At 48.4% G+C, this 24,270-nt stretch overlaps 1 protein-coding gene across 9 annotated transcripts in view; it reads right to left on the bottom strand.

The window, feature by feature from the left end:
- EPHX2 (epoxide hydrolase 2) overlaps window positions 1-24,270 on the bottom strand; it is an 86,579-nt gene that overhangs the window by 35,846 nt on the left and 26,463 nt on the right. For 8 of the 9 annotated variants that reach the window (XR_010114133.1, XM_055295781.2, XM_055295780.2 and 5 more), the window contains 9 exons: window positions 22,203-22,229; window positions 20,602-20,687; window positions 19,022-19,133; window positions 7,536-7,607; window positions 5,705-5,738; window positions 3,739-3,841; window positions 2,853-2,922; window positions 560-640; window positions 145-203 (listed from right to left, as the gene is read on the bottom strand). Coding sequence is in view for 8 of the 9 variants with exons in the window: in XM_055295781.2 (XP_055151756.2) it covers window positions 145-203; window positions 560-640; window positions 2,853-2,922; window positions 3,739-3,841; window positions 5,705-5,738; window positions 7,536-7,607; window positions 19,022-19,133; window positions 20,602-20,687; window positions 22,203-22,229 (644 nt within the window). In the remaining variant the exon portion in view is untranslated. Of the gene's footprint in view, window positions 1-144; window positions 204-559; window positions 641-2,852; window positions 2,923-3,738; window positions 3,842-5,704; window positions 5,739-7,535; window positions 7,608-16,854; window positions 18,414-18,617; window positions 18,625-19,017; window positions 19,134-20,601; window positions 20,688-22,202; window positions 22,230-24,270 lie in introns of those variants that run through there. The other variant, XM_063611451.1, reaches the window with a different exon arrangement.

The following is a 24,270-nucleotide window of genomic DNA, read 5'->3' as shown; positions in this document are numbered from 1 at the left end:
TACCCAGCCAACTCGAAGGCAGAGGTGAGTGACATGAGTGGCTAAGCCAGGCCAAAGCCACCACAATGAAATGAGGAAAGCGTTTATGGAAGGTGAACAGGGGGCCGTGCTCTCCCCAACCCCAGGAGCCCCCAATCTCCTTACTTGTCCATCTGTGTCCAGTGCCCACAGTCCTCAATGTGTCCCCTTTTCAGGTGGGGAATCTGAAAGGAAACCCCATGCAGAAAGGTAAATGGAAGAAGGCGGATGGATGTGTCTCTGGCTAGTGCAATGGGCAATGGACACCTTCTCTCTGCTCCCTACCGGCCACCCTGCCCAAACCCTGCATGATTTAGGAAGGGAATAATGAGTGAATGAGACCCCATATCCATGCAGGGGAAAGGAAGGTACAGTCACGGCTGCTGCTTGCAAGGGGGGGACAGTGATGTTACTAATGAAGTGCTTCAATCATGGTCCCATCCACATGACAAGGTGTATCTTCTGCTGCCATCTTCCCTCTGAGCACCCATGCCCTCTCCCGGGGTGCACTGATGATCCCTGTACAGGGCCATTCCCTCACCCAGTCCTCCATGTGCTTGGACATCTGTGGAACGAGCACGAAGTCCTTCTCCGCCGTGACCATCAGGGCCGGAATCAGGATCTGGGGAGAGAATAGGAAACAGGAGTGGCCAGCACTCCACAAAGGAAGCCCTCCCTCCTCCCCTGAAAGACCCCTGCCCGCTGCCCTGCTGTGGTCCTGATGTTGTATCTGCCAAACTTTGCACAACAGACTCGTGGTTATTACTGGAGATCTTTAAAATGACAGCTTCAGCAGTGCAGAGGCTAACATGGGTCTTGTGTGTGCAGACGTGTGTGAGTGAGAACGTGTGCTGAGCTGCGTGTAACTGGGAGAACTGAATCAACGGCACCAAGAGGGCAGAAGACACCCTTGAATGAAGATCAAGATTCCTCTTCTCTGAATTAAACAGATGCTTAAAAGGGGCGGCCAAGGTTTCAGAGAGAATGGGGGCAGCCACAATAGTTATCAATGTGACATGAATGGCAGCAAAGTAACTTCCAACTGCTGGAAAATGAGTTGAACACAGGGAGGCATGCACAGGAAGGCCAGGAAAGCCTCTGTGTTTTTTTCGTTGTTCTCACTCCACCATTACCCTAATTTCCAAGTAGCTTTGACCCATTCCTGGTTGAGGAACTTGCACTATTTTCATTTACACACAGAGTGATGGGTGTCTCTCCACATCCCTCCGTCCTCCCACAACCAGGAGCCAGGAGAAGATAAAAAATGATTTTGTGTCTAAAACGAATCCTGAGGCTTCTGAGGTTTGTAAACTCTAGAATGTTCCAAGCTAAAATGTGAACTGGGCAGGGGGTGGCGGGGGGCGGAGGGCGGGATGGGAGGAGGTGGGGGAGGAGAGAGGAAGATCCAGCCTGAAACTGCAGAAGAGAGGCTGGGCGCAGTGGCTCACGCCTATCATCCCAGCACTTCGGGAGGCCGAGGTGGGTGGATCGCCGGAGCTCAAGAGTTTGAGACCACACTGCGCAATATGGTGAAGCCCCGTCTCTACTAAAACACAAAAAATTAGCTGGGTGTGGTGGCGCACTCCTGTAATTCCAGCTGCTTGGGAGGCTGAGGCAGGAGAATCGCCTGAACCCAGGGGGCAGAGGTTGCAGTGAGCTGAGATCATGCCATTGCACTCTAGACTGGGCAACTGAGCAAGACTGTCTCCAAAAAAAAAACAAAACTAAAAACTGCAGAAGAGGAGGGTTTCTGACCTTAGCACCATTGGGATTCACCTTCCCAGTGCCTTTGTCAATATTTTCCTCCAGGCTTTGAGAGATTTTGTCTGTCCAACTGCAGTTTGGTCATTTTCATTAGTCATATGATGACAAGGAACGCTAATGGAGCTACTAGGTTCCCAGTACTGCTTGTAACAGGTGACGTGCCTTCACTCATTTCATCCTTACACAGCTCTATGAGGGAGGCACTGTTCTTGCCACTTCCATATTGCAGAAGAAGCAACAGTGGATCAGGAGGGTTAAGCACCTTTCCCAGGGTCACACAGGGATTAGACTCAGCCCATCTGCTTCCCAGCCTGCCCTTAACCACGATGTTATATACTCTAGTGCCTCAAGACCTAATTTCGGGAGGTCAAGACCTGGTCTGTTTAAGCACTATGGTATCCCAGGGTCTGGCAGGAAGCCTGGCACGTAGCAGTGTGTTCACTTACAGAGTGAACCAACAAGGTAACCATGGCTACTGAGTGAGCTGATGAAGGCCTGGCTACCTCTGCAGTCACACTGGGGAATAGATTTCCCTTAGATTTTTTAACATTTTGAATGTAAACTGGGAACCTCCATTACTCCTTCTGCAGACCCAGAGAATGGAAACTCATCTTCTGCTTGACAAATGAGGAAACTGAGGCTCAGAGATTGACTTGTGCAAGATGACACAACCAGAGGCTAAAGTCACGTCTCTGAGAGCACCTAACGCTCCTCCAGGCTGGGGGCTCCAGTATCCACGTCGCTTCTGGGAGGTGCCCCGGGCCATCTGCAGCCCTGCCTTGGGGTATCACCAGGGGACCTGGGGATTCCGGATGGATGCTGCAGTTCCCTGGACACACCCCAACTCCATCCCCAACGTCACCCTCTACCATCCCAAGGGAAGCACCAGCAAGAAAGATCCCAGGGAAACCCCTGAAGGGAGTCACTTCCCAAACCCCAAAGAGAAAGGAGGTGGCCAGCAGGTCTGTCCACGACCAGCTCTGGCCCGGGTCATATCAGCTCAGGCCAATGGGAAGCCCCACAGGTGGGTCCTGGGGTGCGGAGGAGATTACATTGAACCTGGCACTCACCTTCCGTCCCAAGCTTTTGCAGGCCCACTTCCAGTTCCTTTCCATGTTTCGGTACCAGTTTAGAGGACCTCTGGGGAGAGATCAGAAAGTAAAAAGAGGGAGGCAGTAAGTAGACGGCTCTGCTACAGACACCAACAGAAACCTGCTCTGCACAGCCAGTCATCCCGGGAAGAGCAAAGCCTCCTGCAGGGGCAAGAGAATAGAGCCCAGGACCCACGACTTGCTGTCGGGCGCAGTTGCCAAGCTCTAGCAGCAAGGCCTTGTGCAAGGACACAGGACTCCACTGAGTGAGCTGGCAGCCTCTGGGTGGTCTTTTGGGACACACAGAAGCTGGCCCTACAGGACCCTCCAGGGAATGTCATCGTGTCACCTTGGAGGCTGGGGAGGTTGCTGATGGTGGGGAACTTGGTTTAGCAGCCTCACCATCCAGAGGCCACTCGTCTGCCCCAGGGAGCCCACTTGAGAGGGACACTGGGAGGTGGAGCAAAGATGCCCCCTCCTAATATGACATCGGGAACTAGGGCAAATGCACCAAAATGTATGCACTTTTTGAGTTTATGTGGATTTTTATGTTTTTCTGAAGAAAGAGCCCAGAGTTGCCATCTGATTCTCCGAGGAGGCATGACTGAAAAGTAGCTAAAACCCTCTGCCCTATGGGGGCCCCATAAGCATAAGGAAGAACAAGCTGAGCTGTCCCAAACTAGAGCAGGCTGAGCACCATAAAGTAGTGAGCCTCCCGACACTGGAGGCATTGAAGTAGAGGCTGGCCTGGCACTAATGAGGGCTGTGGTGGAGGAGAACTGGGCCTCACCCTCCACCCTGAGGGCTGAAGATCCCTGTCTGTCGATCATCTCTCATCTGTGTCTGGGCCCTGTGCTGTCTTTACCTGAAACCAGATTTCTTGAACTGCTGCACATAGAACTGGATTTCCTCCTCAGTGACCATCCTGCTGAGGCTGGGCTCTTTTGGGCTCCTTACAAAAAGTCCTCCTGCAAAAAAAGCCACTTGTTGACTTTCCCATCCCCGGGCCAGGTGTCTGCATTTTAAGGCGGGCACCTCATTGCCTCTCGCAGACCATCTGAACTTGCGCAAGGCCTTGTGAGCGTCTCCATCTTTTGTTCCCTTATCCTTTGCCAGATCGAGCCCATCTCCTCGAAAGCTCAAAGCTGTGATCTCACAGTCACACTGGAGCCTGATGTTCCCTCCCACCTAGCCACGACTTCACGGGCTATTATCACAGCTCCTGGACCAACCACAGTCGCTGGCTTTTTCAGGCACACAGCAGCTATATCCCAGACCCTGCCAGCCCCCAGCTCCTGCTCTCCCCTCGTCTAAACATTTCCCAGCCAGCTTAACTGTGGCCCTTTGGAGATATCGCCAGAGATTCTTGGAATTTTCATAAGGATTTGCTCTGTTTTTCCTCTTAGGCAGGAAGAGAACCCAGGCCAGGTGGCTGCGTCCTGTCACCTCCCGCGTGCCGCACAGACCCTCTGTGGTATCCCACTGTGGACCCCTATCTTGTCTTCAGGGTGCTGCACAGTCCCCCCAGAGGATGGCCTGTGATGACCCCTGGCAGCCCAGGGACCACTGCAATTTCACAGGGCACAGCCTCAATGCTGGTGCCTGAACAGGGCTCGTCAGCATTTTCAGATTCACGAAGACCCGGAGGCACAGGAACTGGTCATTCCAGGCTTTTGTGAGACACATCAAAGGGGTATGTGACGAGGATGTCACCCTGTGATGAAGCCACCCTGAGCCTCCCCGCCAGGCGGGTGCTCCAGACTCACTGTACCTCAGGGCCCCTCTGCGAGCATCCCAGCTGCTCTGCCTCCCGTGAGACCATGGGCTCACTGAGGGTGGCCACCCTGCTTCGTGTGTCTGGGTAGCTGAGCATGCAGCCCCGGCCTCATACTCAGCGTGTGCTCACAGCATTTGAGGAATGAATGAATGGGTGAATGAATGGGTGACAGACAGTGTGAAGGAGTAAGAGAATGTGGGTATGGGGGAGGGAAGGGAGATGTTCTTTGAGCAGTGACAAGAGCATGGCCTGCAGGGTCAGAGGAGTTTAACCCCAGCTCAGCGACTTCAGACAAGTTACTTAACCCTCTGAGACCTGTTTTCCTCTTTGGAAATTAAAAATAGTAGCATTTTTCGGAATGCTTCGAGGATCACAAATAATTTATCTAAAGGGGGTTAGTCCAGAGTTTTATACAGATGGTCAGCACGTGCCCAAACAAGTGACAGTGGTCATCATTATTCATAAAAATACAAGTGAATGATGTCAAGGCCACAGTGCTGCAGCAAAAATAAGGTCTTGTGGGAAGAGTGCTGGATCTAGGGGCCATGGGGATGAGCTCAAATCAAATCTCAACTCTGACCCTTCACTCATACCCAACCCAGGAGGGAGACAAGGATGAGCTCCACGTGGGGGAATTGGAAACATGGCGCCTGGATGGAGAGGGGCCAGTGGACTGCAAATGGAGGAGACCTGGGCAGGGGCCCCACCCCCACTCTGCCTGCATACACCAGGTGACCCCCATAGAGGTAAGCTCTCAATCCTGGGGTCCTTATCAGTAGAGGGTGGACTTTGCCCTGGACAAGCTCTAAGACTCCTCCAAGCTCTTACTGTTTAAGAACTTGAAGCCACAGCTCCCTAGAGGGTAGGAACTCCAGGCTGTGTGCTCAGGCCTGGGGTTAGAGTCAGCCCTATGCATGCCGAGGGGACCCTGGTTGGGCAACTTAAAGTTCAGAGCTGGAGAGCTCAGGGCTTCTGCCCATAGCAGTCAGAGACAGAAACATCCCTTTAACATTCAGCTGGTTCCGGATATGGCTCTCCCAAGCATGTCTCTTACCCGCTTCACAGACTTTATGCATGGATAAAACAGTCTGAAGGAAGAAAAGAAAAGAGTTACAAATGATGTCATGGGTGATACAAAGGAAATATGCTCATCTGAAAACCCTGTTGCAACAAATGACCTCTGAGTACCATGCAGACTGTAACAAACATGTGGAACTCCCAAGACAGCCAGGGACCCCCTCACAGGAGTCAAGTAAAGAGGGAGCTCACAACCAAAGCTCTGGGCTGAGACTGCCCCAGGGCTCTTGCAGACCTTGGTAATATGAAGACCTAGGTTTATCAGCCAATGGGAACAAGAAAAGAGACCTTGGCCTATGATGAGAAGTTGGAGATGTGATATTCCATGCCCCTCCATGGTAAATCCAGTAAATCTGGGGTCTCTGACATGCTATACCCTCAGTGAAAAAATTGATTAGAAAAAAAATCCCCTCATGATGATAAAGATGTTAAAGGAGTTTGTCTGTTTCAGCTTGGTACTAAGAGGAAACCAAAAGACACCCCCTTGGGAATTCATAGCTCTAGGCCTGCCTTCCCAAGTGCTTGGATTTGAGTTTGCATTCTCTGCATGATCTGGAAACCCCCAAGGTGTGAAGTAAACAAGAACAACAATAACAATAACAATAAAGTGAGCCTGGGTTGGTAATGCCACCAGGATGCCTGGCAGAAGAAATCCTTAACCACTCAAGGGGTCATTTCCTCAAGCCCAATTGAAGCAGATGGGTACAGATTAAGTACTGCTGAAGATGAGCTTATAAACCAAAATTACAAAACCCACACTCACACAGCAAGGCTCCACAGCAAGAGGCAAAAAATGCAGCAAACAGTAAAATACGACTCTCCAAAAACATCAAATAATAGAGCTTGCAAGAGGGAGAGAGAGAAAAAAGAGAGAATTAGAAATGAATATACTTAAAATAATTGAAAACATAAAAGGAACTGAAAAATAAGAACACAAGACTCTATCAAAAAAGATCAGAATGATTTGAAAAAGAATCAAATAAAACTTTCACAAATTAAAAAAAAACTATTTATTGAAATTAAAACTTCAAAGACGGGTTAAACTGCAGATCAGACACTGCAGTGTCCAGGACAATTAATTGGCTAAGACAATTAACGTACAGGAGGTTAGACTCGAGGCTGACTCACAAGCAATGACAGAAGTTTCTAAAAGAAAATAACCTAAAATTCTATACTCAGATATATGATTCTTCAAGATTAAAATTAAGATGTCTTCAGGCACCAAAATCTGAATTTACCACCAACAGACTCTTATTGAGAGAACTACTAAAGGGGATGCTTCAAGAAGAAAGAAACTGAACTCAGTGCAAATGAGTGAGATGCAAGAAGTGATCAGTAAAGAAAGTGGAAAATATGGGACAGTTTGAGCAGGCACTGACTGTATATAAAACAACAATAGTGATGATGACTCCTAACACATAAGACAGGAGGGTGCAGGTCACATAAGACAGGAGGGTGCAGGTTACAGAGTTAAAGGTTTCTAAACTCCTCTGCTTCAAGAAGAGGGTTGGGGACATCAATTAATTTTGGACTTGGGTAAGCCAATTATGCATGTTAAAATGGCAATGGTAATAGCATAATTTCCCAACCATCATTATTATAATCGTTCTCTGACCTTGTGTGTCAGTGAGGATGTAAATTTTCCCATTAAGGACGGACCAGTAGAGTGGGGACCTCAATTACCCTGACTACAGAAATGAAAGAAAAGGAAGCCAGATTGCCACTCCTGGTCCCTGCCACACACTAGGTACCCTACTTCCTCCACAACTGCCCCCTTCTGTTCTTCTGCCCCCGTCCCCACCCCTCACCTCATCACTTGCTCTGAAGAGGCTTTTGAAAGTCCGACTCAGGTTCTGTTCCAGTTCAGCCTCAGCCACTCCCTAAAACAATCAAGAAAGCAAAATGAAGGACCCCCTAGAAATCGTGGAAACTGTACCCCTCCTTCATCTGACTGAAAGCAAGAAGCCCCCTACCTGTGCCCCATCCAGCCCAAGTTTCATCAGAATAGCATCCATTTGAATTTTCATCATAAAACATGTTTTTAAAAAAGGTTAGCATAAAATACAGGATGCTAACCGTAGTTCCCCACAGGAGGCAGGTTTATAGATGCCACTTTCTTTGTGTTTTTCAATATTCCTATAATGAGAAGGTACTACTTATAATAATCTCTTGAAAGGAACTGGGAGGGGGCTGGTAGAGGAATGGGTTGGAGGCTGACTGGTGCTAAGGAGAGGGGCTCCAAGGATTCTGAGAAACCAAGCAGAAAAGCCAAAAACTATATGCCAAATGCTCTTCCATTCAGGCATCTAAATTTCGCTATACTGAGGCCAGGAGTTTAAGACCAGCCTGGGCAACATAGCGAGACCCCATCTTTACAAAGAAACTTAAACAATTTTTTTTTTTTTTGCTGTAGAAACTTCAAAACCAACTCCTTTGATTTGGGTCTTAATTGTTACAGACCATTAGATTGCCAATGGATTGTATTCCACAGACAGGGCAGCAAGGTTTCCACTGTTAAAGAGCTGGGACACATAGCCTTCCTGGTGACAAATGACCAGGTCCTTCCATTTCTTGAGAGCAGTATGGCGTTTAATTAGCTAGTCGACACACAGTTCTCTGGCTGTTGCCAGGTCTCTGGCTTGTGTATGGTGGGAATTCTCTGGCCTGAACTTGCTTCATCAGCTCCACAGACACTGAGCTCCTTCTCTGGCCAACTGGACCAACAGATGCCAATGTACAAAATAGGCTCCAGAACCTTCCTGGTGGACCAGAGGATGGGGGAGGGGCTTGGATGAGGACTAAAGTGAAGTGTCCAGGTCACTGAATGTCGTGTGCTGAGGGCTGGGGAGGAGATTCCTACTGGAGACTCAGGGTGTGGAGTCTTCCTCTCCTGCTTCCCCTCTCCTTCCTACCCCAACCCCCTCCAGGAGCACTTCAGCAAAGCAGACACCAAGAACAGGGGCATGGCTGGAAGGTGACAAGAGATCTATCCATGGATCCTACTCTCCTAGTGGGGGTAGCCTGATTCATGGCTTTTTGGAGCATAAGAGGACAATTTTAATTCAAGCTGTCGTTTCCAGAATTTGAAAGACGGTGGACCTGAAAGCTGTTCCAGACGTAGTTTAGGAGAAAACAGCTGTACTGGAGGCAGAGATCCACTAGGGGCAACCACTCAGAAATAATAAAAATCTTGGCCAGGCGCAGTGGTTCACGCTGTAATTCCAGTGCTTTGGGAGGCTGAGGCAGGCAGATCACCTGAGGTCAGGAGTTCGAGACCGGCCTGGCCAATATGGTAAAACCACATGTCTACCAAAAATACAAAATTAGCCGGGCACAGTGGTGCATGCCTGTAATCCCAGCTACTCAGAGGCTGAGGCAGGAGAATCACTTGGACCCAGGAGGCAGAGGTCACAGTAAGCCAAGGTCTCACAATTGCACTCTAGCCTGGGCAAAAAGAGCGAAACTCCATTTCAAAATAAATAAAATAAAATAAAATATTTCTGCAACACAGCTGCTGCTGAGGGACTAATGCTACTGGAGGGAATTGAGTTAAGTGTGGCGATGCCAACTGACTCTCCTCTCCTTCCCTCTAACCACCCACCTGCACGCACCCAAACATCAGCTGAACTGTTCTGCAGGTGTTTTCTGAGCAGGCTTCCTACTTGCTGGCCTCCCTGGTTTAACACATTGTGACCTTCGCCAAGAGCATGGACTTCTATCAGTTTGGCCTTCAACACCGGACCGGAACACTGCCTTCTCTGTGAGGTTCCACCTTTCCCACCACCAAGGGGTAACTCTGCTTTTCTTGGATCCTGCAGAGCCTTGAGTGTGCTCTCCTGGGATCCCCTTAGTGGTGGGGACTCATCCTGTTCTCAGCAGCATCTGTGGCTGCCTTTGAGATAGAATCAGAGGAGAGGAAGATCCTAAAGCCACATCCACAAAGCTTTCGTTCCAGCGACCTGCAGTCCTCAGTGCTTGCACACGTTGAGAGGTTACTTTTTCTATTTTTATTTTTTTTAGATGGAGTCTTGCTCTGTTGCCCAGGCTGGGGTGCAGTGGCACAATCTCGGCTCACTGCCAAGATGGGTTCAAGAGATTCTCTTGCCTCAGCCTCCCAGGTAGCTGGGATTACAGGGGCCCACTATCACGCCCGGCTAATTTTTTGTATTTTTAGTAGAGACAGGGTTTCATCATGTTGGTTGGGCTAGTCTCGAACTTCTGACCTGAAGTGATCCACCTGCCTCGGCCTCCCAAAGTGCTGGGATTACAGGCATGAGCCACCATGCCCGGTGAGACATTTCTCTTTTTTGTTCTGCTCATCACTCCTCACGAGAGCTCTGGATCTGTGCAGCGGCAGCACAGAAGAAATGGAGACATTGATCATCCGGCGGTGCTGGATCTAGAGCTGGAGATTTTCTGATGAAAGCCATGTCTGCCTGTTAATGACAGTTCCCTCCGTTTTGTAAGATTCAATTATAATGGTGCCAGTGGTGGCCTTTTACAACATGATGATGAATGCCCACAGCGAGAAATAGCCATGGGAAGAAGCACATTTAAGTGATGGATGGAAGCCCTGGTCAGCTCTGTGTGTGTGGCTGTCGGTCATCATTCTTATTTACTGAGAGCAGTCCTCATCCCAGAAACAGCTGCTGTTCATGAGCTCAGGGGTGCATTTCAGTGTTTGAAAGAACTCATGGAAGCCTCGACAGGGCTTTGCCTCAAATGACCCTTAAAAGGGCAAACAATGTCAAAAAGTCAGTAAAGAAAATCAAAGAGAGTCTGGGTGTGGTGGCACAAGCCTGTTATTCCAGCACTTTGGGAGGTCCAGGCAGGAGGACTGCTTGAGGCCAGGAGTTCAAGACCAGCCTGAACAACAACAGAGACCGTGTCTCTACAAAAAATATTTTAAAAATCAGCTGGGCATGGTGGTGCGTGCCTGTGGTCCCAGCTACTAGGGAGAGTAAAGCAGGAGGACTGATTGAGCCCAGGAAGTCAAGAATGCAGTGAGCTATGATTGTGCCACTGCACTTCAACCTGGGCAACAGAGTGAGACCCTGTCTCTTAAAAAAAGTCAGAGAGAAAAAAGGTAAATAAATCCGTTCACTCACATAAAAGTGCAGCAGAGCAACAGAAAGAATAGGATGAAGCTGGGAGCCAGAAAGGAGAGAAGATAACATTTGTCCTCTGCTTATGCACTTAGCTGAGACCTTCCGACTCTCTTTCACCTACAAAAGATAAGACTATATCTTTAAATCCTACAGACCAATGACAAATTTCCTGTCTACCCTGGATAGGGGCTCCTCCTTTTGTGTTCCTGTACACAGAAGTTAAATGATGGACTTTAGAATCCAATAAACACAGCTTCAAGCCCAAGTACAGATAGTTACTAGCTGGGGAACTTCTTTCCCTACAGCCTCAGTTTCCTTATCTGTAAAATGGGGATTTTGTAAGGATTAAATGAGACAATGCCCATTTCTTACAGTGCCTGACACGCAAGAGGCATGCCAATAAATATTAATATCATTATCTCCATTATTATTATTATTATTTGTTTAGAGACAGGGTCTTGCTCTGTTGCCCAGGCTGAAGCGCAGTAGTGCAATCACGGGCTTACTACAACCTCAAAGTCCTGGACTCAAGTGATCCTCTCGCTTCAGTCTTCTGAGGAGCTGGGATTACATGTGTGCACCACCATGCCTGGCTAACTTTTAAAACATTTTTTGTAGAGATGGGGTCTGGCTATGTTGCCCAGGCTGGTCTCAAACTCCTGGCCAAGTGATCCTCCCACCTTGGCCACCCAAAGTGCTGGAATTATAGGCGTGAGCCACTGCACCTGGCTGATTTTTTAAAATTTTAAATTAATATCTAATTAGGGCTCTTTAAATGATATCATCTTGGCTTTAGATTGGGCCCTAGATCTAATGACCTGTGTCCTTATGAGAGAAAGAGGGAAATTGAGACATACAGAGACACAGAAGGGAGGATGCCACATGAGGATGGAGGCAGGGACGGGAGTGATGCGTCTACAAGCTGAGGAACACCAGGAATTGCCAGCAACCACCAGGGGCTGGGAGACAGGCATGAAACGGACTCTCTCTCGGGAGCCCCCAGAAGGGACCAACCCTGCCGAGACCCTGATATTGGACATCTAGCCTTAAGAACTGTCGAGAATTCACTTCTGTGGTTCTAACTCACCCAGCTTGTGGTACTTTGTTACGGCAGCCCTGGGAGTGGGAACACAAAAGGAGGAGCCCCTATCCAGAGCAGACAGGAAATTTGTCATTGGTCTGTAGGATTTAAAGATACGGTCTTACCTTTTGTAGATTAAAGAGTCAGGAGGTCTCAGCTAAGCACATAAGCAGAGGACAAATGTTATCTTCTGTTATTTTCCTCCCATTTCTGGCCCCCAGCTTATACTAAAGCATGTCTCCAGGGAGTATCTTGATGTGGGGGCTGAGGGGAGAGGGTGAGGAGGGAAAGGGGCCAGGATCTTCATTACCGTGGGCTCAGGGGGGCCAGGCACCGCCCCCAGGAGCAACAGGCAGCAGGTGTGCCAACCGCAGGGTGGGGGTCTGGAGGGTCCCAGGATCCAAGGTGCCCTGGACTTCCCTCATCCTCTCAATTTACTTCCCATGTGCATATTCAGCGCACTGTCAGAGGAGCCCCCAGAAATGCAGGACGCCACAAAGAAGATGGAGTTTTGTCTAGACTTTCCACTCAGCGCTGGTAGGGGCGGTGCTGTCAGTCACCTAATTTGCCATGGAGGTGCCCCCACATTGGTGGGGGGCACAGGATTGCCTCCTGTGCTCAGCCCTCCTAACAGGGAGAGCTCCCCTCCACCATCCCAGGAGTCTCTCCTCTTTAATCTTCTCTTGTGTCCTTTCCAAGGCAGAGAACAGGTCTGCTGAGAGGCTGCACTTAACTGTGGCTATTGTTTTGTGGGTGAGACAATGGAGGCAGCTGTTGAAGCCAAACTGCAGGTCCACGAAGCCCCCACTCATCCCTCCTGCCCTTTACAATTAACGCCAAAGGACGCCATTCAGGAGGGGAGGTGAAGCCTCCGCTGGTCAGCGGGCTGGGCCAGCAACTCTGTTTCATGCTCCGTCTACCTTGACAAAAATGACTCCAATTCCTCTGGAAGTCTGCGCCAGTATTCTCCAAGACAGGCCAGGAGAAACAGTGGGGTAGTTGTCCCTGAGGTCAAAAATGCCAGTGGCTGGAAGCATCCGAAATCTGGGCAGAGAGCAAACTGTTGGCCTTTGAGACTCTGTGGTGTGGCTGGTCAGATGAGAGAGAGGTGGACAGCAAAGACTTAGGGGGCTCTACGGGGACCCAGGGCACTGGGGGCCGCCTGCCACATGCTGACGGTGCCAGCTCTTTCTGTCCATAACAGCACTGAGCTGGGCAGCCCATTTCACAGAGGAAGATGCTCAGGTCAGGAGCCGTAAGTGCCTCGTTGAAGGTCAGGCAGATTATAAATGAGAACATCGGACTCCAAACCCTGCCATATTTGGTTCTTTTCACCACAACCTAACACAACACTGCCAATTTAAGACAATGAAAATAACCCTGCCAAGGGTTTCCTCCATAAAGGGCATAAAAATTAAAGTAACGCCGGGCACGATGGCTCACGCCTGTAGTCCCAGCACTTCAGGAGGCCGAGACGGGCAAATCAACTGAGGCTGGGAGTTCGAGAGCAGCCTGACCAACATGGAGAAACCACTTCTCTACTAAAAATACAAAATTAGCCATGTGTGGCGGTGCATGCCTGTAATCCCAGCTACTTGGGAGGTTAAGGCAGGAGAATCACTTGAACCCGGGAGATGGAGGTTGTGGTGAGCTGAGATCATGCCATTGCACTCCAGCCTGGGCAACAAGAGCAAAACTCCATCTCAAAAAAAAAAAAAAAAAAAAAAAATTGAGGTAACAATAGCTTGGTGCGTAAGGTAGCAAACAGTGGCACTTTCTTTTAAACTATATTATTCGGCTGTGAAAAATAATCAAAATAATGTCCCTCAACAGAGGATTACATAATCCATAGTCTACCTGTTACAAAACCCCATGCAGCCATTAAAAAGAATGAAATAAATCTATATGTGCTGACAAAAAAATCTGTGCAATATGTATTAAATGAAAAAGCAGCATGATTCCATTTATATGAGAAATTATATATGTGTGTGTGCTCATACACACATATATTTGCTTAAAAATATTCAAAAATAGTTTTAAAATATTTCAAAGAATGTCTGGGAAATACCAGACTATTCGTAGTAGCTACTAGTAGCTTGTCGGTGGGCAAAGGGGGATTCAGCTTTTTACTTTATACAACTCAGGACTTTTTTTAATAGCAAGCATGAATTACTTCATAATTTCAAAACAAAAACAAAACCTAAAAAATAAACTCTGTAACTAATCACCAGCTGTCCCCATGGCCTGAAGGAGCTACTGTGTTCTAGAGATTAAGAAAGACTCAACATTTAGGCTGGCATGGTGGCTCTCACACCTGTAATCCCAGCAGTCTGGGAGGCTGAGGTGGGAGGATCACTTGATGCCAGGACGTGGAGACCAGCCTGGGCAACACAGCAGAAAAAAAAAAGAGAGAGAGAAAGACAGAGAGAGAGAGAGAGAGAGACTCAATGTTTTGAGGAGAAAGAAAATCATTTGTGGATGATTTTCAGCCAGGTAAAACTTCCTGCCTATAATTTTTCTTTTCCTACATTTTCTCTCTGATCCTTAGTTTCTCATCTGGTTAAATACTTAAGCAAAAGGCCTTTTTTTTTCTTCTTTTTTTTTTTTTTGCTCAGGCTGGAGTGCAGTAGTGCAACCTCCATCTTCCAGGTTCAAGAGATTCTCCTGCCTCAGCCTCCCGAGCAGCTGGGATTACAGGCATGCACCATCACACCCAGCTATCTTTTGTATTTTTAGTAGAGATGAGGTTTCACCATGTTGGCCAGGCTGGTCTCGAACTCCTGACCTCAGGTGATCTGCCTGTCTGCTGAGATTACAGACGTGAGTCACCACGCCCAGCCCAAAAGAGCATTTTTTTTTTTTTTGCCTGAAATCTGCCTCTAGCTTGCTATGTTTCCAGACACATACACAGGTGCCTGCCACCCAGTCTTCCTCAAAGAAATAAAAATACACACGCACGGTTTAAGGACAAGTAAAGAGGACCAGTGTCGTGAGGTGGGAGAGGGCAGGGTTCACAGGATATCCTAGGTACGTTCTGGTATAGGGGGGCATAAGGGGGTGTGAGTATCCCCCAGGGCAAGTGAGGACTTTGGGAATCCTCAGATTTAAAACATGGAACAGCTCAGCTGAAATGACCCAGCCGATTCCACTGGCCTTCGCTGCCAGAGCTGCCTAGTCTTCATGCTTTCTCACTCTACACATGGAAAGCTGTCACCTCTTCTCCGAGAAGGAAAGAAAAGCAAGCCTTGTTTGTTTCCAGCAGACTTGGCAGATTCCCAGGCCAAGATTCAGCAGGCTGGCTAAGGGTTCAAAGAGCTATATTGGAGCTGACTCTAAACTTGGAGTTAATCTAAGCCTCACCCTGCAGTGCTCAGCAGAGATGAGCCAGAAGTGGGAGAGATGGGGCTGGGCGCAGTGGCTCACCCAGCATTTTGGGAAGCCCAGGAGGGCAGATCACCTGAGGTCAGGAGTTCGAGACCAGCCTGGCCAACATGGTGAAACCCTGTCTCTATTAAAAATGCAAAAATTAGCCAGGCATGGTGGTGGGTGCCTGTAATCCCAGCTACTCGGGAGGCCGAGGCAGGAGAATCGCTTGAACCTGGGAGTTGGAGGTTGCAGTGAGCCGAGATTGTGCCACTGCACTCCAGCCTGGGCGATACAGTGAGACTCTCTCTCAAATAATAATAATAATAAAAAAAAATAAGTGGGGGAGACGGGTGCACCCACAGCACAGAAGGAGTCTTCCTTAGGCTGCATGGGTCTGGAACAATCTCAGTGCTCCTAGGGAGAAGGAGAGATGTCAGAAATGCCTCCTCCTGGCCAGGGAGGGAGAGGGTTAGGAGATGGCAGGAAGGAGGAACTCCCAGCACCCACTATGCATCCGAGAGCTGTTCTCCATGTTATTGGCTTTATTTGCTGACCTGGAATCAGCTTAAGTTGGAAGCTATTACCTGTTTGAAAACCACCCAAAACCAACCTTTTGCAGATGAGGAAACTGAGGGCCAGAGATAGGAAGTACCTTTGCCTACTTGTTCCTTAGAGAGTAGGTACCAGGCAGGCTGGCAGGAACCCCTGTGAGTGATTTCTCCCCCAGTCCCAGCTCTGTGCCTATTGAGTGGTTCCAGTGGCTGGATGCAGCCCAACCTGGTTGCTGGGTATCTTTCTGTGGCCAGATCACTAATTTGAATATCTAACATTTCCCTGCCAAGGCGTTTTGTTCTTAAGAACAAAACCGTCCCCAAAACTCTCACTGCAGATTTTAAACCCAGCTGCTACAACAGAATAGAGGTACTGATTTTTCCACAATAACTGTTAACAACCTTTGAAACGAAAAACTGTGCCTTGACAAGGGCTGTAATTACTAAGCGTCTTTCTCCTAAGGTCACTTTTGCGATCAGGATTTTGAGCTTACCCCGATTTGTCCCTCCTCTCTCTGCTTGACTCCCCATAGCACACAGAACAAAGCCCAAGCTCTTCTCCAGCACAGCTGGAGGCATGGGCTTTGGAGTCAAACAAGCCTAGGTCGATATCCTGACCCAATCATGTACCTAGTCTTGGGCCAGTTGGGGTTAAGCCCTCTGAGCCTCTGTTTGCTCAGCTGAGAAGATAGGAGAGGATTCTTTGTGTTGCTGTGAAGATTAGAACCACGTGGCATATAAGAGCTCAAAAACAGCTGTAGCTGTAACCCATTGACAGATGACCGGATTAAGAGAATGTGGTCTATACACACCATGGAATAGTATTCAGCCTTAAAAAGGAAGGCAGTTCTGGCCCCTGCTACAACATGGGTGAACCTTGAAGGCATGATGCTAAGTGAAAGAAACTAGTCACAAAAGGACAAATACTGCATGCTTCCACTTTTATGAGGTTCCTAGAGGAGTCAAAATCATACAGACAGAAAGTAGAATGGTGGCTGCCAGACACTGGGAGGAGGGGAGATGAGGAGTTAGTGTTTAATGGGCGAAGGGCTTCAGTTGGGAAGATGAAAAAGTTCTGGAGGTGGATGTGGTGATGGCTGCACAACGATCTACACGTACTTAATGCCACAGAGCTGCACACTTACAAATAGGTAACATGGTCAATTTTACATGACACGTATGCACAACAAGGTACATGTGCTTAATGTCACAGAACTGCACACTTATAAATAGGTAACATGGTCAATTTTACATTACGTGTATTTTACCACAATTAAAAATATTTTAGGCCATGTGCAATAGCTCACACCTGTAATCCTAGAGCTTTGGGAGGCCAAGGCATGTGGATCACCTGAGCCCAGGAGTTTGAAACCAGCCTGGTTAACATGGTGAAACCCTGTCTCTATATATTCACGCCTGTAATCCCAGCACTTTGGGAGGCCGAGGCAGGTGGATCACGAGGTCAGGAGTTCGAGACCAGTCTGGCCAATATGGTGAAACCCCATCTCTACTGAAAATACAAAAACAACAACCAACAACAACCAAAAACAAAAAACTAGCCGGGCGTGGTGGCATGCACCATAGTCCCAGCTACTCGAGAGGCTGAGGCAGGAGAATCGCTTGAACCTAGGAGGCGGAGGTTGCAGTAGCTGAGATTGTGCCACTGTACTCCAGCTTGCGCAACAGAGGGAGACTCTGTCTCAAATAAAATAAAATGAAAATAAAAAATACACACACAAAAAGTTAGCCAGGTGTGGGGGCATGCACCTGTAGTCTCAGCTACTCAGGAGGCTGACATGGGAGGATCATCTGGGCTTGGAGAGGTCGAGGCTGCAGTGAGCTATGATCACACCACTGCACTCCAGCCTGAGTGACAGAGCGAGATCCTGTCTCAAAAAAAAATTTTTTTTTAATGGGCTAAATACCATATGAGGACACAAGGAGAAGAGGACTACCCACAAGCCAAGGAGAGAGGCCTCAAGAGAAACCAACTCTACAAATACCCTGATCTTGAACTTCCAGCTTCTAAAACTGTAAGACTGTGAATTTCTGTTGGTGAAGCTACCCAGTCTGTTGAGCTACCTAGCTTTTGTTATGGCAGCCCCAGCAAAGTAATATGCCCGCTATACCACACACCACACCCATAGTCTCACCATCGAGACTATCTCACACTAATGAAGGACCTTGTGCTTTCATTCAGGCCAAAGGAAGCTCATGGATTCCCACACACCAGGCTGTGGCACAGTAGCGCCCAGGCCTCCCCGTAGGATGTGGGATGCAACATGTTGAGGTCTCTTTAAAATGCCACTGGGAGCTTTTGGTGAGTGAGTCCAGTTATTGCCTGAATCGCAAAGCTCCTTTCACACAGATGCTGTCTCATCAATGAAAATAATTGTTGGAGAAGAGTTAGTCGTTGAATCGAAACTGGGATGGTTGTGGTCTTGCTGGAAATGGTCCCTCCTAAGAGGAGCAGAGGTGGAGGCTGGGAGAGGAACGTGGGAGACGCTCTCACATTCCTGATTAATTAATTCCTTCCATTCCTCTCTCTCTGGAGTGTGCAGGAAACATCTTTTATTCTCTCTGGATAATGCCCCCAAGTGGATGCATAGCAGAAGCCTCCCACAGAAGAAGGCAGTTGCAGGCGGGCACCAGGCCAGGTGACGTTGACTCCTGATGCTGCTCTCAGTGAATTCCGGTTAACAGTGGCAGGGATGCCCCAATACACGTATCAGCCACGTCTGGGGGCATCTTTGAAAGGCATCTTCGTGGCACGTGTATTGATACCTAGAAACTTCTCAGATTCTTCAGAGCACACGTGGGGCCTGTTGCAGGACTCTTAGACCCTGGTGCCATAATCACCAGCCTTTCAACCAGAGAACCAGAAGGGGTAGCTCTACCTGAGCACTGAGCCCCAAAACTCTGCAATTGCAGAGACACCAGAGAAGCCATCCCCTCAGGGTACAACATCCCCCGGCCCTTCACCACCCAAACACACACGGAAATGTGCCATTGCCTGGGAAGGACCAGCTGGGCACGGCAGCCGGTTTTACCTGAGCCCATTTGTAAAATCGTTTCTGACTAATGCCACATAAAATTAAAGGGGACAGTGATAAAGCAAACAAGAAGGAGACAGGAAAGGGAAAGGCAAACACTAATGCTCCCATTGTTGCCCCTGGTGCCACACTTACTGGTTCTTGGAAGTAGAGCTGGTAATCAAATACTGGGTTGGCTTTGATACTCTCCAAAGGGGACACGTTGGGATTTGCTGGTATGAAGGGAGTATTCAAACTGGCCACCGCCCTACAGAAATAAGAGGCAGCAAGACATAGCCCCTGTAAGAAGACAGTCTTGCAAGAGCCAGAAAGGACTTTGCAGTTCAAAACTGAAGCTCAGAGTGGGAACATTCTATGCATAAGGTCATATAATGGGAGAATGGGATCAGAACTCAGGATTTTTTATTCCTAGTCCATTGGTTTTTTTTCCCACTAAACTGCAGTATATCTCACCAACTTGCCTTAGACACATAGGCACACACACACACACATACACACACACACACACACTACACATACTATAGCAACCCTGAATAGAATATGGAGACGCAAATCTCTCTCTAGTTTTAAAATATGCATTCATTTTTTTCCTCCCTTTATTCATTCATTGTGTCTCCTCTGGATTGAGCATAATTCTATGGTATATACTAGGGGAGAGAAAATGTAAAATGAATAAAATATTGTTTCTATCCTCAAGGAGCTCGTTATAATTTAATAAGGAAAAATAGAAAAACACACAATGACCTTATGAGATGACTACGATATGAGCCACAGAATAGCACAAAATAGCATGGGAGTTGGAAGGAGATAAGGAATTCCTGAATTGGGCGTTATGGAGGACCCTGTGGAAAAGGAAGCATTTGAACTTGGCTTTTCAGAATGGGGAGAGTTGGAGAGGGGAACAAGGCCTGGGAGGGGAACAACATAAGGTACCCTGGGCAAATTCTAGAAGGGGGCAAAGCTTGAGGCTGTGTTCAATGGAGCACAGAGTCTGCGTGGCTAGAGGCCAGCCATGGAATGGGATATGCTGGAAAATAACAACAGAAAGGCAGTGGGGAGCCTAGACATGAAGGGCCCTGCCTGTAATTGGAACAGGTGCCGCTTCCTAACATATTAGCTCATTAGGCCCTCTTTTTTTTTATTTTTATATTTATTTATTTATTTATTTTGAGATGGAGTCTCACTCTGTTGCTCAGGCTGGAGTGCAGTAGGCCATCTCAGCTCACTGCAAGCTCTGCCTCCTTTTTTTTTTTTTTTTTTTTTTGAGACAGAGTTTCACTCTTGTCACCCAGGCTGGAGGGCAATGGTACAATCTCGGCTCACTGCAACCTCCACCTCCTGGGTTCAAGCGATTTTCCTGCCTCAGCCTCTGGAGTAGCTGGGATTATAGGCGCGTGCCACCATGCCCGGCTAATTTTTGTATTTTTAGTAGAAATGGGGTTTCACCATGTTGGCCAGGCTGGTCTCGAACTCCTGACCTCAGGTGATCCACCCGCCTCAGCCTCCCAAAGTGCTGGGATTATAGGCATGAGCCACCACGCCCAGCTAGGCCCTCTTTTTAACGTGTCACCAGACACTAAAGAGTGAAGACATCACCTTCCCAGATTACCTACTTGTTTTTGAGAAGTTTTTTGGGCTTAAAGATCTGAGGAACAATTCTCACAGGAGTTCAAGTCCAGCCTCCTCCAAATCTTTATTGCCCGAGGCCCAATTACCTCACTCTCTCGGGGTAGAAGAGAGCCATGTACCACACCAGCATGCCTCCCCAGTCATGGCCAATGAACACTGCTTGAGAGAGGCCCTAGAGAAGGAAAAAGAAGGGAGCCGAATGTGGGGAGGCTTCTGGAATGGGGTGCTGAGAGGTTCAGCCCTCAGCCAGCCCCTCGACACCAGGGCCTCCTCCCCTGACCCACAGCAGCTCTCCAAATGCCCACCCTTCAAGTCTCTCCTCCCTCCACCAGCCACAGACCCTCAACCCAAATAGCCGGCCTTTTACATCTGCTTAGGAGACCGAGGCCACAGGCCATGGGTTCCTTCTCCCTCTCTACCCTCTCTCAAATCAAATTTTCTTTCGTTCTTTTCTCCTTTTTCCTCCCTTCTATCTTAAAAGAAGTATAACTTACCTCTTCATGTTCCATGTGCGTCTTTTATCAAATGATTATGCTTCTACCCCCCACAACCCCACTTTTTTGGAAGCTCTCCTCCCTTAAACAACCATTAAAGGCCCAAAGCATCTTTAATCTCTCTCTTTCTGCTGCCGGTACTGACAATGACAACGTCAACTCCCCTTTATGGAACAGCTATAGCCACGTGTCGCTTAACAAGGGGGACACATTCTCAGAAATGTGTCAGGTGGTTTCGTCATACAAACATCACAGAGCGAAACCTAGATGGCAGAGCCTATCCGCACCTCCCTCCACACTGACCCTACTGGCAGCAACCCCGGAGTCACTCTCTTAACAATAAGGGACATGCTTCTAGACAGAAGGCTGTACAGAGTCAGGACTGGGTGGCTACTCTGGGCCATGCCCTGTTCCCTGTCCCCATCACACACAAAAGTTCCAAACCTAATCCCAGGAAACTGAGAATCTGCGGAGGGCAGGGACCATGATATTCTCACGGTCTCTTCCCTGCCGTGTCAGGCACAGCGCCCTGCTGGTGAACCAGAGGTTGGCCTCCTAGATCCTCTCTGACTCCCACATCCAATTAAGAGGCCCTAAGTCCCGCAGCTCCATAGTCCTTCTCTGTCCTCCACTGCTGCTGTTCTGCCTGGGCCTGACCCCTCTGTCCATTCTGCCCCTCTGACCTCACCTGGGGGAAGGGGAGGCTGTTATACCATGCAGTCTTGGGAGTGGGAAGTGTACTCTGCAAAAGCGCATTCTCAGCTCACTACTGCTGATTTGCTTTCATTTGGTATCATTGGGTTTGACATTCACAACAATGTCAAATGCAAGCAGGAGGTTTTAGAAGTGTCAGAAGGGATGAAAGTTTAAAGAGCTGAGAAATATTAGCCTATGGGTTATTTTCCAAACTTCTCTACCTGATACTCAAGGCTATCCTCCCTGGTCCCATTCCCTGGAACCTGCCCTTCATTAAAAGACAAATAAACGAGCTCATCTCCATCCTGTTCTCGAAGCAATCCTTGCTCTTTGCCATTTGTTTTTGTGATTTTCCCTGCCCATGCCCACTCTGCCCTAAACTGCCCAAAAATGTGCCCTCCCTGCCCGTGACCTCTGCTCAAAGCTGATGCCTTTTCTTTAATTACCCAGGCCCCAAAGGAATTCTCCAAAGATATCAGTTCAAAATAATGACTTACCAATTTATCCAGGAAGGTTACCATCTCCTAAGAAAGAAGACACACACAGGCAAAATCATCAACCGCATCTGCCTGCCTCAGCCTTTATGATGGGCTGAACTGCGTCATCCCCAAAACTACTGTGTTGAAGTCCTACCCTCAGGGCCTCAGAATGGGACTGTTTGTGAAGATACAGCCTTTAAGGAGATGATTAAGGTAAAATGAGGCCAAACGGGTGGGCCCTAATCCAACGGGTCTGGGAGTCCTGATAAGAAGAGGAGATTAGGCCGGGCACAGTCGCTCAAGGCTGTAATCCCAGCACTTTGGGAGGCCGAGGTAGGCAGAACACGATGTCAAAAGATCAAGATCATCCTGGCCAACATGGTGAAACCTCATCTCTACTAAAAATATAAAAATTAGCTGGGTGTGGTGGCGCATGCCTATAGTCCCAACTACTTGGGAGACTGAGGCAGGAGAATCGCTTGAACCCGGGAGGCAGAGATTATAGTGAGCCAAGATCATGCCACTGCACTCCAGCATGGTAACAGAGTGAAACTCCACCTCAAAAAAAACCCAAAACAAAACAAAACAAAACAAAAATTAGCTGGGCACAGTGGCAGGCGCCTGTAATCCCAGCTACTCAGGAGGCTGAGGCAGGAGAATCGCTTGAACTCAGGAGGCGGAGGTTGCAGTGAGCTGAGATAGCACCACTGCACTCTAGCATGGGCAACAGAGCAAGACTCCATCTCAAAAAAATAAAGGAAATAAAAATAAAAAGAAGAAGAGATTAGGCTGGGTGCAATGGCTCGCACCTGTAATCCTAGCACTTTGGGAGGCCGAGGCAGGAGAATCCCTTGAGCCCAGAAGTTGAAGACCAACCTGGGCAACATAGGGAGATCCTCTTGCTTATTTAAAAAAAAAAAAAAAAAGAAAAAGAAAACAGAAGAGGAGGAGATTAGGACACAGACACGCACAGAGGGACGAGCACGTGAGGATATAGGAAGAAGGTGGCATCTACAAGCCCAGGAGAGGCCTCAGAGAACCAACTGTGCCATTGTTGGCCAGACCTCGGCCAGACCTGTGCAGACTGTGACCAGTATGGAGTTCCTGCTCTAAGACAGGTGTAAGCACCATCCTGGAGAGGGGCCCCTCACTTCAGTGCTGGCAGGGGAGGCCGAGACCTTGATCTTAGACTTCCAGCCTCCAAAACTGTGAGAAAATAAACGTCTATCGTTCAAGTGCCTAGTCTGTGGTGCTTTGTTACAGTAGTCAGGCTGAGCAGTGCAGCCGTCCATGATTCATCAGTCTTCATGACATCACCCTTCCCTTCCCAGCATCCTCTCAGGAACCAAGCTGAACTCCAAACACGCACAGTGAATTATTCAGTGTATGCCAATACATATCCCTAACTATCCCTTCACCATTGTTAAGACAGCAAGCCTGGGCTCTTCCCTGGAGGGGGACGGAAGACAGCTGCCCTGTAGAGCTTGCCCTCGTGCTGCTGCAGGGAAGCAGTGAGAGGCTCATTCCACCCTGGGGATGATGCATTCCTGCCCCCACCACCCACTGTCCTGACACAGAAACTGGCTTCTTTTGCTGAGCATCGTCTTTTGAGGGTTCATTCCCACCGAAGCTTGCACCAGCACGTCATTCCTCTGTATAGCTGAACAGTGTCCCACTGTAGGGATGGACCACATTTTATTTATCCATCCATCAGCTGATGGACATGTGGGTTGTCTCCATTTTTGGCTGTTAGGAATAATGCTGCTGTGAACATTTGTATCTGGGTATTTTTGTGGACATATGTCATTGATTTTCTTGGGTAAATACCTAGCTGTGGATGTACTCATGATTTTTCAAAGGTGGAACAGTAGGATGGGAGCACCATCTTGTTTGCTTTTGGTAAAAGGACTTTCTTCAAGAGACCAGTTCTCCTAAGTGACCCAATGTCCCTGTCTCAAGAATAGATTTTGATGGAAATAAGCAAGGTCCAGGTTAGAGGACAACAGCAGGATAGGGGCTCCTGGGGTCATTGGTGAGACCTTGGTACGACTTTGGGGGAGACACTTGGGATCAGGAGCAGCAGAGT

The sequence above is a fragment of the Symphalangus syndactylus genome, chromosome 10 (assembly GCF_028878055.3).
Source record: "Symphalangus syndactylus isolate Jambi chromosome 10, NHGRI_mSymSyn1-v2.1_pri, whole genome shotgun sequence".
NCBI classification, from domain to species: Eukaryota; Metazoa; Chordata; class Mammalia; order Primates; family Hylobatidae; genus Symphalangus; species Symphalangus syndactylus.
This window is presented reverse-complemented; position numbering and strand designations above follow the sequence as displayed.